The 13,243-nt window shown below is 50.4% G+C and overlaps 2 protein-coding genes across 3 annotated transcripts; one reads left to right on the top strand and one right to left on the bottom strand.

Moving 5' to 3' along the window:
* Positions 1-751: 751 nt before the first annotated feature.
* On the bottom strand, positions 752-3,594 carry LOC105418433 (transcription initiation factor TFIID subunit 12). 2 transcript variants are annotated; one of them, XM_029839493.1, is made up of 6 exons: positions 3,424-3,594; positions 2,846-2,966; positions 1,513-1,590; positions 1,196-1,310; positions 951-1,039; positions 752-874 (listed from the first exon to the last, which is right to left on the bottom strand). In XM_029839493.1, exons 2-6 carry the CDS (start codon positions 2,921-2,923, stop codon positions 839-841), a joined length of 396 nt encoding a protein of 131 aa, XP_029695353.1. In that variant the 5' UTR covers positions 2,924-2,966; positions 3,424-3,594; the 3' UTR covers positions 752-838. The 2 variants fall into 2 exon arrangements, with proteins under 2 accessions (XP_029695353.1, XP_029695352.1); XM_029839492.1 differs by having other exon boundaries at positions 2,846-3,040; positions 3,424-3,593.
* Positions 3,595-4,242: 648 nt separating this feature from the next.
* On the top strand, positions 4,243-12,250 carry LOC115250552 (uncharacterized). Its single transcript, XM_029839484.1, has 7 exons — positions 4,243-4,400; positions 4,878-4,999; positions 5,197-5,398; positions 6,062-6,207; positions 7,741-7,885; positions 8,864-9,008; positions 11,654-12,250. Exons 1-7 carry the CDS (start codon positions 4,349-4,351, stop codon positions 11,739-11,741), a joined length of 900 nt encoding a protein of 299 aa, XP_029695344.1. The 5' UTR covers positions 4,243-4,348; the 3' UTR covers positions 11,742-12,250.
* Positions 12,251-13,243: the final 993 nt, after the last annotated feature.

Here is a 13,243-nt window from a genome sequence, read left to right as displayed (position 1 = left end):
ACCCGGTGAACAACAGGCGAACACCTGGCGAACAACAGGCGAACAAACAGGCGAACACCTGGCGAACAACAGGCGAACACCTGGCGAACACCCGGTGAACAACAGGCGAACACCTGGCGAACACCCGGGGAACAACAGGCGAACACCTGGCGAACAACAGGCGAACACCTGGCGAACAACAGGCGAACAACAGGCGAACACCTGGCGAACACCCGGTGAACAACAGGCGAACACCCGGTGAACAACAGGCGAACACCCGGTGAACAACAGGCGAACACCTGGCGAACAACAGGCGAACACCTGGCGAACACCCGGTGAACAACAGGCGAACACCTGGCGAACACCCGGTGAACAACAGGCGAACACCCGGTGAACAACAGGCGAACACCTGGCGAACACCTGGCGAACACCTGGTGAACAATAGCCACAAACTGTCTGGAATCCCGAGCGATGGACACGTGCACGTGTTTTCTGAAGTATCTGGCCTCCGTTGACCTTCTCAAACCTTCAACAGTTGGGATTTGAGTGATAAGAGTGAAGGAAGAACACGACTGCAGGTGAGGCGAGGAGGAACTCGGAACGTTCCTCAGAACGATGCTGAGCAGCCTCGCACGACATCGAGCACAGTGAACCATCCGGATGGATTCACGTGCACGTCGTCCACCCGAGCTCCACGTCTGATAACCCGAGGGGCAACGACAGCAGACGTGTGGGAGACTGAAGCCGAAGCAATGATCAGACACTTGAGGAGTGACAGCGTAACACTATTTATCCACCAACTCCATTAATACACACAAAAGTACACAAAGTGGACGCAGCTTCATCCTCTGCAGTCTTGCTACTTTTTGGTCGTCTTGCGGATCAGCGCCATTCTCTGAAAACAGACCCCCCCCAAAGGTTAGAGCTGCTTGAGGAGGACCTGGAGCTGGACTCTCTGGACTGGCTCTGACCTGTTTGTGGGCCTCTGTGGTACAGGCCTTTTTGAATGGCCGGATTTCATCCGAGCCAAAACCAGGAATCCACATGTTCCACTGGCGCTCTGAGAAAAGCCAAAGACAAGACGGGATTGGATTAGAGAGAAGGGACGCCAGCTGGACCACGCCCCCCCGATGGACGTCGACCTCCAGAAGGACCCCCTGCTCTGCCACAACAGGGGGGGCCATCGAAGCCGGGCCGAGCCACAGCAGCCACCTACCCAGATGTAACTGAACATCTTTCACTTCTAAGGTGTTGGACTTCCGATGGCGCGCCAGCTGACAGGCCGCCGTCACCACACTCTCAATAAAGTCGTCGGCGATCTGAAGAAGCATCTGAGGGGAGACATGAGGACATCAAAGCATCCATTCTGAGCAGTGAACATCAAAGGAAAGGGGCGAAACTCTGACGCCAGTTTTAATGCAGCCAGAGCAAATTCCTGGTTGTGACCACGTTTGGGCTTCAGAGCTACAAGACACAGGAGGCACCTGCCACACAGATTTACAGCAGAACCTGGCGTGAACGGCACAAACGGACCTCCTCTACGTCCTCGTCCAGCTGCTCGTTGGGGTCGATCTCCCTCACCAGGTCTTGCAGTTTCTTCTTGGTGAGAACCTTAAAGAAAAGATGTTTGTGTGTGAAGCTTGAAGAGCAAAGGACCTCCGACTCATTCTGACCTTGCTCAAGGTCGCGGCCTTGATTCTGGCGTCGCTGAACCTATCTAAACACATCTCAGGTAAATTACAAAGGTAACACTTTGGATCGTGTTTCTAAATGGGACAGGATGACCTCATCCTTGATAATTAAACCCATGAAAAATAGCGTGGCGTCACGGCCGCTACGAGCACGTGATCACGACCGATAAGGCGTTTATCAACGCTGAAATCATTAAGATGATTCTCTGCATAACAACACGTGTAACAACACGTGTGTAATAACAAGCGTGTAACAACACGTGTGTAACAACAAGCGTGTAACAACAAGCGTGTAACAACAAGCGTGTAACAACACGCGTGTAACAACACGCGTGTAACAACATGTGTGTAATAACAAGCGTGCGTGTAATAACAAGCGTGTAACAACACGCGTGTAATAACAAGCGTGTAACAACATGCGTGTAACAACATGTGTGTAATAACAAGCGTGTAACAACACGCGTGTAATAACAAGCGTGCAACAACACGCGTGTAATAACAAGCGTGCAACAACACGCGTGTAATAACAAGCGTGCAACAACACGCGTGTAACAACAAGCGTGTAACAACACGCGTGTAACAACAAGCGTGTAACAACAAGCGTGTAACAACATGCGTGTAACAACATGTGTGTAATAACAAGCGTGTAACAACACGTGTGTAATAACAAGCGTGCAACAACACGCGTGTAACAACAAGCGTGTAACAACATGCGTGTAACAACACGTGTGTAATAACAAGCGTGTAACAACACGTGTGTAATAACAAGCGTGTAACAACACGCGTGTAATAACAAGCGTGCAACAACACATGTGTAACACAAAGGAACGGCACAGTGCTACGATCTCGGGAAATATTTGGGAGATTTGGTGTTCTGGATCTCGCCAGAGTCCAGAACAGGAGCCAAACTTTCCCATCTGTTCCTCGGCCTGGGGGGGGGGGGGGGGGGGGGGTGTCCATAGTATAGCGGCAAAAGTGTTCTGGTTGATTTCCTTTATGATCAAAGCCCCTTTGGTCTAATATTTGGAAGACCACAGGTCGGAATCCTTGGCCCATTCTCATACTTTAATTCTATTATATATTTTGTATTTTGCAAAAGCCTCATAAACCGGGCCGAGGCCAAAATGGGCCCGATCTTTGCCACAAAGCCAGAGGTTTGGATTTGTCGACCTCACCTGGGACCCTTCTGGGCTGCTCCTGCCAGCGGCTCCGGGGGTGATCACCTTCATCACGGTGGCGGTGCTGTTAGCCATGCTCAGCGGGGCGAGTTTCACCGAAGCCCGGACGGATGTTCGCCTGTGTCGCTCGACCAAAGGGACGCGTCAGATGAACACAGATGCGATGGGTGAACATTTACAGGGTGCGTGAATCTGGGGAGGACGCAACACGACGCAACACGACACAACACAACACAACACAACTGGTTTTTAAAGTCCCACTAATTCGAATGTATTTAGCGACCCTTTGATTGCACTGTTCTGACCAATACGGCATTAGCTCAAAAACAAAGGGTACAATTCAATACTTAAGGGAAAACGACAGCAATATAAAAAGAAAGGTCAAACTTAAACCAATGTTTATCTTAGAAATGCAGCGAATCTCTAAAACACCGGTCGAACAACGCAACGTGCTAAAAACATTAGCAGCGAACGCGCTTCAAATTAGCAAGAGTAGGCTAACATTAGCCACTAGCCTGGTGGCGAGGCTTTATTCAGACCGAGTCTTATATTTAGGAGCGAAAGCGTAAACTTACCCTCGTTCATAAACACTATCTGTCCATGTTTTGCATTTCCGTGTCGATGATGCAGAAATTAAATTCAGAAAGACTGAAACGTATTCGATGGAAACTGGGGCAAAAAACGACGCGACCAGACCTCCTCACTTCCGCTTTGTTGCGTCGACTTCCGCTGGTAAAATGTTGCTTCCGCCGACAGCCGGGGGACTTTGGAACTACAGCATAATTGTAAAGCATCAATTAATCATGTGTAAATCATTGTGGACGAAATAAGAGCTGTTAAGGACTCTATTGACTTTCTCTTGGTTGAGGTCACTGCAGGCAGTCGAGTGAATAAATGAGTTTATACGTGTGTGTGTGTGTGTGTGTTTGTGTGTGTTTGTGTGTGTGTGTTTGTCCCTCCTGCGGTCAAGTTTCGCTGCGTCATAAAGCTGTTTAGCTGGCGTTATTAAGCACATTTAATCATCTCTGAAAAGCATAAACAAAGTCATTCGACACAGGAAAACGAAGCGTTGTTAGTTGTACATTTCAAGTCAAGTCAGAATATTCCAGAGTCGTTTCTTTCGATTTCGATTCATTGGAAAACGACTTCATCCTCATTCGAACATGTCTTCTGTTCCCCGGAGACAGATGACGCTCACGATGTCAATTTCATCGACTGAGATATTTATTTACACCCCACGCAGATAGTTTTAAATTCAAGCCCGCACAAAAAGAAAGTAAGCACATTTACAGAGACTATTCATTTATTTTCGGTTTTATATGGACATTGATACATCGCCTCTATCAAATGTTGAGTCCATTTCCTTAAACAGAGTAAACCACGCCCACACGCGAACGCTTAAATAGTCCGAGCTAACGTTTTAATTTCACATTCGTACCTTTGCTTCAGTTGCTTCAAATTGTTTTAATTTGGGTAGAACTTGAAATTTTCTACGAAGTTATGAAGCCCGTTTTCGCTGTTGTTGGAGTGCTCCTACTTCATGGCAGTTTGGGTAATATGCTTTGTTTTAGTTTTACCTGTTTTACCTGCCCGCTGAAGCAGGTGTGCGTCTAATTAATATTAATTCATCAAATAATAAATAATATAAGAGTAGTCGGTTAGCAGCTTTCTGTTCGCCTCGTAGACACAGTCATGCTTGTGGGTTACAGTTTGTGTGTGTTATCTGTGTGTATGTGTGTGTTACCTTTGTGTGTTACCTGTGTGTGTGTGTGTGTGTGTGTGTGTGTCCTTCCTCCAGCGTAAACACTGCTTTCTCTACGAGCGTACCGATGTTTTCACCGTAGTGATCTTTGAGGATCATTTTTCACCGGGCTTGGCGTTCCCCCAGGGACCATCCTGAGGACCTCCATCCTTTTCTTCATTAGTGTACTTTTGTGTCGTTATTGCTGGCAGATGAACAAATGGGCTGTGCTGTTCCTGCCTACGTGGTTGATCAGTAAAACCGTCTGTAATTCGTGTCCACATGCAGCCACTTTGCTGATCAAAGGGCCGACCGGGCCGATCCTGGAGGGGGAGCAGATCACACTGGAATGTCTGTACTCGGACGCTGAGTTCAACATCAGCCAGGTCCACATTGAGATGTTCTCCAAGGTGAGAGACAAAGGACGAATGCAATGACTTTTATTGTTGGAACGAGCTTGATAAGTTCCTGTATACTGCTGTGATTGGGGTGAGTGCAGAGGAGTTGATGGCTGCTCCTTTCATGGAGCTGCATTCCCATCTTTAACATTTTCCCCAGTTTTGATGTAAACACGACCTCCGTCATCAGTCCTGCTTGTTCCCTTCAGTACACCAGGCAATGGCGTCCCTTCTCTCAGCGGTTCTGGTGCCGGGGCTACGGGACAGAAGTGCGCATGACTCCAGACCGCTTGCTCATGTCCGTCCCTTATGCGAGCACCTTGTACGACGGCTCCTATCGGTGCGTGTCCGACGGGAAAAACGCAACCACCCCAGACAGCTGCTCCCAGGTGCTGACAATCAAAGTCCACTGTGAGTATCTAAAGATGGACGTTGCCATGGAAACCTTCACTTCTTCCTGTTGGATTGAGAAATGTGGATTTATCTTGCAGAGGTGAATTACACAGAATTCTGAGAGTGAGCAAACGTTTGAGAAGGAACTAATGAACAATTTCCAATGGTGATGTGATTAAAAAAGAAATGCACCATTAGAAATGAGCCAGCGCTGCACAAAGGATGTAACCCACTGCAAAAAATCTGCACTGTAAAAATCTGTCAGTTGGTTCTCTAACAGCTTTTGGTCCATTATCTTTGAAGCTGTCAGGCATTTAGGGTGCACAGTTGCATCAGCTGGCATCGTGTCCATTCAGATTAGGGTGTCCTCCATCTGCTCAGTGGTGATCACATCCACCAGGAAGATCTTTGATAGGTTCCTCAGTCTGGCAGCACTCATTATGAGCAAAGATCAGAATGGACCAGAGGGAACATCAAGGAGAGGCGCTAGCAGCTGAAATGAGCCATTATTCACAGCCCCACTTCCTAACGACTGTTACCCGTTATCATGGTTGTCGATTGTTTGCTGCAGGTTTTGCCACCGTTCACTTGAGTCCGTGCGCTCAGAGACACTCTGCTAGCACACACTCTTTAGAAAGGCTTCAGCCCACGACCTTTCATGCTCAAACCTTCTTTTTTAAGATATGGGGCAGCTGTCAATGACCAGGGAAGGCTACAGCAGATACCTGGGACTATCAGAGGAGCTGAAGGTGCGATCTGGGGATGATGTGGTGCTGAAGTGTTCAACCAGTGCGTCCGAGACGTCCATCTACACCTGGAGCAAGAACGTGAGCGTTTGCACATCTGTCAACATGCACTCCTGCTTGGGCTCGAGCTCTTGTTTTCACCGTAGTCATCTTTCCAGGTTTCTCTCCCTGTTTCTCTCCCCTTCATTTCCTCCAGCCTAACGTCTCCTCTGGCTCATCTCCTGTCCAGAGCCGCTCTGACCAAGTCTTCCATGCTTCCAGGACCGCTTGGCTAACTCTAACCACTCACTGGGTTAGGGTTAGGGTTAGGGTTAGGGTTAGGGTTCCTCATGGTTTTTCCCCTTTGGTTGCCTAGTATTGAAATATTGACCAGCACTTTTAATGACCGAGGAACTCTCCCAGTAGAGACATCCACACAGTGAAATGGTCAGACCCAGTATTTTAGGGGTCTGACCCCCCACGGGTCACTTTGACCTGGATGACGGCCCAGTAGTTGGTTGAACATCTGTAGCTTTAAGGTGCGACAGCATCACTGGAAAGAGCTCTATTTTGTGTGTCTTATTTCCTTTTTTCAGTCTTCTCAGACTGGCTGCTCAAGATGAACTAACCACTAACTCAGTGGGTTTTGTGTTTCACTGTTGGTGTTTGCACGAGTATATGTGTGTATATATGTGTGTATATATGTGTTTATATATGTGTGTATATATGTGTGTATATGTGTATATATGTGTGTATATATGTGTGTATATATGTATATGAGCTCCAGCTCTCAGGAGCCAAACCATCTGCATGCTAATGTGTGTTTCTGTTGGGTTTCCACCTCGTGGAGGCTCGTCTCAGAATATCGCTGCTATTGTGTCATTTATCAGCTCCTGAACCACCTCATTATTCCTGTGTGTGTCACCACTGTTAGTGTGTGTCACCACTGTTGGTGTGTGTTACCACTGTTAGTGTGTGTCACCACTGTTGGTGTGTGTCACCACTGTTGGTGTGTGTCACCACTGTTGGTGTGTGTCACCACTGTTAGTGTGTGTCACCACTGTTGGTGTGTGTCACCACTGTTGGTGTGTGTCACCACTGTTGGTGTGTGTCACCACTGTTAGTGTGTGTCACCACTGTTAGTGTGTGTCACCACTGTTGGTGTGTGTCACCACTGTTGGTGTGTGTCACCACTGTTGGTGTGTGTTCACCACTGTTGGTGTGTGTCACCACTGTTGGTGTGTGTTCACCACTGTTGGTGTGTGTCACCACTGTTGGTGTGTGTCACCACTGTTGGTGTGTGTTCACCACTGTTGGTGTGTGTTCACCACTGTTGGTGTGTGTCACCACTGTTGGTGTGTGTCACCACTGTTACCAGCTTCCTATTAATATGCATATTTGAGAATATGAACATTTATTTGCAGCATGGAAATGATTCTTCAGTGAAAAGGGATTTTAAAGAAATGTTTTCCAGACATTCCAGACTCCTCATAGTCCATGATTAATTCCATGATTAATTCCATGATTAATTCCATGATTATTTCTATGATTATTTCCATGATTATTTCCATGATTAATTCTCTCAGCCTTTATATTTGCCTCACTCTGCTCTGGTTGGGGGTTTCTTTCTTTCAGGGCAGTGATTGGATCCTGCCTTCCTCCCAGCTGGCGCTGATGAAGGTGAGCTCAGCCGATGGAGGCCGGTACACCTGCACGGCCCAACACCCGTCAGTGGAGGCGCTGAGGAAGAGCCGCAGCATCAGCATCAGCGTGCTGCCTGGTGAGACAGCTCTTCTCCAGGTTCTCTTCTCCAGGTTCTGTTCTGCAGGTTCTCTTCTGCAGGTTCTCTTCTGCAGGTTCTCTTCTCCAGGTTCTGTTCTCCAGGTTCTGTTCTGCAGGTTCTCTTCTCCAGGTTCTGTTCTCCAGGTTCTCTTCTCCAGGTTCTCTTCTCCAGGTTCTCTTCTCCAGGTTCTCTTCTCCAGGTTCTCTTCTCCAGGTTCTGTTCTGCAGGTTCTCTTCTCCAGGTTCTCTTCTGCAGGTTCTCTTCTGCAGGTTCTCTTCTGCAGGTTCTCTTCTCCAGGTTCTCTTCTTCAGGTTCTCTTCTCCAGGTTCTGTTCTGCAGGTTCTCTTCTCCAGGTTCTGTTCTGCAGGTTCTGTTCTGCAGGTTCTGTTCTGCAGGTTCTCTTCTCCAGGTTCTGTTCTGCAGGTTCTCTTCTCCAGGTTCTCTTCTCCAGGTTCTGTTCTGCAGGTTCTGTTCTGCAGGTTCTCTTCTCCAGGTTCTGTTCTGCAGGTTCTCTTCTCCAGGTTCTGTTCTGCAGGTTCTGTTCTGCAGGTTCTGTTCTGCAGGTTCTCTTCTCCAGGTTCTGTTCTGCAGGTTCTCTTCTCCAGGTTCTCTTCTTCAGGTTCTGTTCTCCAGGTTCTGTTCTGCAGGTTCTCTTCATCATCATCTTCATCAGTAACCTGTGAGGCGATTGGAGATGGTTAATTGCCCCCCACCAATGCTCTTATATATATATGTATATATATATATATATATATATATATATATATATATATATATATAATTATAGCTATATATTATTAACTGTTGAATATTAGACCGCCGTTAACGATGCAATGAATGGGATAAATCTTGATAAAAGTGGTTTTTCCTGACCATTGGTCACGTTCAGCTGCTTAATGGTTGCTCACGCACGCAGGCTCGTGGTCCAGGTGTTGCAGAGCCCATGTGACGCGTGTCTCCTGATGTGGTCCACAGGAGATGCTCCGTGGTACCACACCAGTAATGGCCAGGTCCTCCTGGTGACCTCTGTGGCCGCGGCCTTCCTCCTGGTCTTCGTGGTCTCGGTCAGCGTGTTCCTGTGCAGCCGGGCCAAAGGCATCAAGACGGCCAAGGGCCCCATGTAAGAACGGACACGCATGAGCCTCGAATATCGAGATCGCGTTATACTTTGATCCTCTTTCTTCTTTCATCTGCACTTTATCCAATTATTATTTTATTTTACATGTGGGCTGAAAAGAATGCCATTTTCAGAATAAAAGTGAAAAAAACTGAAGCAAACTGGATTTGAATGTCCTGGGTCCCAGCATGTCCTGGGTCCCAGCATGTCCTGGGTCTCAGCATGTCCTGGGTCTCAGTATGTCCTGGGTCTCAGCATGTCCTGGGTCCCTGCATGTCCTGGGTCCCAGCATGTCCTGGGTCCCTGCATGTCCTGGGTCTCAGTATGTCCTGGGTCCCTGCATGTCCTGGGTCTCAGTATGTCCTGGGTCTCAGCATGTCCTGGGTCCCAGCATGTCCTGGGTCCCTGCATGTCCTGGGTCCCAGCATGTCCTGGGTCCCATCATGTCCTGGGTCTCAGGATGTCCTGGGTCTCAGCATGTCCGGGGTCCCAGCATGTCCTGGATCCCAGCATGTCCTGGGTCCCTGCATGTCCTGGGTCCCAGCATGTCCTGGGTCTCAGCATGTCCTGGGTCCCTGCATGTCCTGGGTCTCAGCATGTCCTGGGTCCCTGCATGTCCTGGGTCCCAGCATGTCCTGGGTCTCAGCATGTCCTGGGTCCCAGCATGTCCTGGGTCCCAGCATGTCCTGGGTCTCAGCATGTCCGGGGTCTCAGCATGTCCGGGGTCCCAGCATGTCCTGGGTCCCTGCATGTCCTGGGTCTCAGTATGTCCTGGGTCCCAGCATGTCCTGGGTCCCTGCATGTCCTGGGTCTCAGCATGTCCTGGGTCCCTGCATGTCCTGGGTCCCTGCATGTTCTGGGTCCCTGCATGTCCTGGGTCCCAGCATGTCCTGGGTCCCTGCATGTCCTGGGTCCCAGCATGTCCTGGGTCCCTGCATGTCCTGGGTCCCAGCATGTCCTGGGTCCCTGCATGTCCTGGGTCTCAGTATGTCCTGGGTCCCTGCATGTCCTGGGTCCCAGCATGTCCTGGGTCCCATCATGTCCTGGGTCCCAGCATGTCCTGGGTCCCAGCATGTCCTGGGTCTCAGCATGTCCTGGGTCTCAGCATGTCCTGGGTCCCAGCATGTCCTGGGTCCCAGCATGTCCTGGGTCCCTGCATGTCCTGGGTCTCAGTATGTCCTGGGTCCCTGCATGTCCTGGGTCTCAGTATGTCCTGGGTCTCAGCATGTCCTGGGTCCCAGCATGTCCTGGGTCCCTGCATGTCCTGGGTCCCAGCATGTCCTGGGTCCCATCATGTCCTGGGTCTCAGGATGTCCTGGGTCTCAGCATGTCCGGGGTCCCAGCATGTCCGGGGTCCCAGCATGTCCTGGATCCCAGCATGTCCTGGGTCCCTGCATGTCCTGGGTCCCAGCATGTCCTGGGTCTCAGCATGTCCTGGGTCCCTGCATGTCCTGGGTCTCAGCATGTCCTGGGTCCCTGCATGTCCTGGGTCCCAGCATGTCCTGGGTCTCAGCATGTCCTGGGTCCCAGCATGTCCTGGGTCCCAGCATGTCCTGGGTCTCAGCATGTCCGGGGTCTCAGCATGTCCGGGGTCCCAGCATGTCCTGGGTCCCTGCATGTCCTGGGTCTCAGTATGTCCTGGGTCCCAGCATGTCCTGGGTCCCTGCATGTCCTGGGTCTCAGCATGTCCTGGGTCCCAGCATGTCCTGGGTCCCTGCATGTTCTGGGTCCCTGCATGTCCTGGGTCCCAGCATGTCCTGGGTCCCTGCATGTCCTGGGTCCCAGCATGTCCTGGGTCCCTGCATGTCCTGGGTCCCAGCATGTCCTGGGTCCCTGCATGTCCTGGGTCTCAGTATGTCCTGGGTCCCTGCATGTCCTGGGTCCCATCATGTCCTGGGTCCCTGCATGTCCTGGGTCTCAGCATGTCCTGGGTCTCAGCATGTCCTGGGTCCCTGCATGTCCTGGGTCCCAGCATGTCCTGGGTCCCAGCATGTCCTGGGTCCCAGCATGTCCTGGGTCCCTGCATGTCCTGGGTCCCTGCATGTCCTGGGTCCCAGCATGTCCTGGGTCTCAGTATGTCCTGGGTCCCAGCATGTCCTGGGTCCCTGCATGTCCTGGGTCCCTGCATGTCCTGGGTCCCTTTTGAGACACTATTAGAGTCACACCACAGACCAAGACGGCACAGGTGGGTTTATTTTCTTGTTTTATGTTCGAATCATCATGTTCGGGGTCCGAACAGGTCGGCTGTAACATCAGAGCTGCCATCAAAGCTCAGGAACAGTTCAGCTGCTTTGAAGTCACCTTTGGTCTCAAAAATCAAGCGTTTAACCAGTGAAGTGAGGGTGAGACGGGAGGACCAGGGTGTTCCAACACCAGAAATCAGGCAACTGCTGACCAAATTAGGAATTTATACCAAAGATGATGTTTTAAAGGACCCAGCTGGAAACACAAGGAGCTGCCACAGGGGCCTTAAATCAGTGAGGGCCCCTGAGTCAGGACGTGGTCACGTTGTTGCCTCTAATAATCACAGCGTCAGATGAAAAGCTTTTGGATGCTCTCACACAGAAACGATCAAATCTTTAGCAGCGCTAACGGGGACGTCGTTATACGGACAATGATTGTCTCTCTTTCTCTCTGTGCTTCTCCAGTGACGACCATTCCCAGAAGAAACCCATCTACAGAACCAGCGCAGAGTCACTGCTCTCCACTAGTGCAGATAAACAGCCTCTGGTGTGACCCCGGGGGGGGGGGGGGGGGCTGACGCTGACATAAGTGATGCTGAAGGGGGGAGGAGCTCGTCTGGGTTCCGCTTGGCTGTGGACCTGGAAGAGAAGAACATCCGATCAGTCCTGAGGCCGTGTCGTCCCTCAGGTGTCCACACGTTTAGCCTTAAAGGCAACTGGAGCTCGTTTTCCCTCTCTGTTGTGTGTTGTTTAATCATGATAATCATGCTAGTTTGGGTTTGGGTCATCTTTGTTGTTAATTGTCTTCTAGCTAACCAGTCAATGAACTGTACCACCTTATTCTGTATTAAATGGCTTTCTGTGGCCTTTTGATCCTGTGGCCTTTCATGCTAGCATCCTTTCATGCTAGCATCAGTGTGTTTACAATGAAAAGGACTGAGAGGGGGAGGGGGGGGGGGGGTTACATGAGAACAGATGTGATCATTCAAGGTTGAGTAATGCATTTTTCTAACATATTTCTCTTTGATGTTTGGGACATATTAAAGATTAAATGATCGTTCACCTTTTTCCTGGAACTTTAAGATGTTCAATGACTTGAAAAGGGCACCAAGTGTCACCCTGCTGGGTCAGGGCTGCCTCCTCTCTCCTCTCCCCTCCTCTCCTCTCCTCTCCTCTCTCTCCCTCTCCTCTCCTCTCCCTCTCCTCTCCTCTCCTCTCCTCTCCTCTCCTCTCCTCTCCCTCTCCCTCTCCTCTCCTCTCCTCTCCCCTCCTCTCCTCTCTCCTCTCCCTCTCCTCTCCTCTCCCCTCTCCTCCCCCCTCTCCTCTCCTCTCCTCTCCTCTCCCTCTCCCTCTCCTCTCCCCTCTCCTCCCCCCTCTCCCCTCCTCTCCTCTCCCCTCCTCTCCTCTCCCTCTCCTCTCCTCTCCTCTCCTCTCCTCTCCCCTCCTCTCCTCTCCCCTCCTCTCCTCTCTCCCTCTCCTCCCCCCTCTCCCCTCCTCTCCTCTCCTCTCTCCTCTCCCTCTCCCCTTCCCCCCCAGCAGGAGGGTCCCCCTACATGAGCCTGGTCCTGCTCCAGGTTTCTTCCTGTTAAAGGTTGGGGGTCAGGCCCTGCTGGGGTTCTGGAGAGGGTCTAGAAACAACTCTGATTGTAAAAGATGCTGTATAAATAAAGCTTGATTTGATTAGAAAATGGGGGCTCAGTGAAGCCAGTCCAACCAGGGGCCTTTGGTCTCGGAGGTCAGGTTCAGAGACCGTCATTGGTTGCCATGGCACACGTGCGCACTCGTGACACACATTTTTCTGTATGGTCACAATTCCTAACGTGGCGTCCATCTTCTATTTAGAAGATTGATGCTATTTTCTGGAGCCAATTGTTGAATTTGAAGCCCCTTCTAAAATGAGCTCCTCCATACAGAACTTCACTGGCCGTCTCTGGAAGGTGTGGGGGCTAGGGTTAGGGTTAGTTAGGCTTAGGGTTAGTTAGGGGTAGGGTTAGTTAGGGTTAGGGTTAGTTGGGGGTAGGGTTAGTTAGGGCTAGGGTTAGTTAGGGTTAGGGT

Source organism: Takifugu rubripes, chromosome 7 (assembly GCF_901000725.2).
Source record: "Takifugu rubripes chromosome 7, fTakRub1.2, whole genome shotgun sequence".
NCBI classification, from domain to species: Eukaryota; Metazoa; Chordata; class Actinopteri; order Tetraodontiformes; family Tetraodontidae; genus Takifugu; species Takifugu rubripes.
Note: the sequence above shows the minus strand (reverse complement) of the source record. Positions and strands in the feature narration are given on the sequence as shown.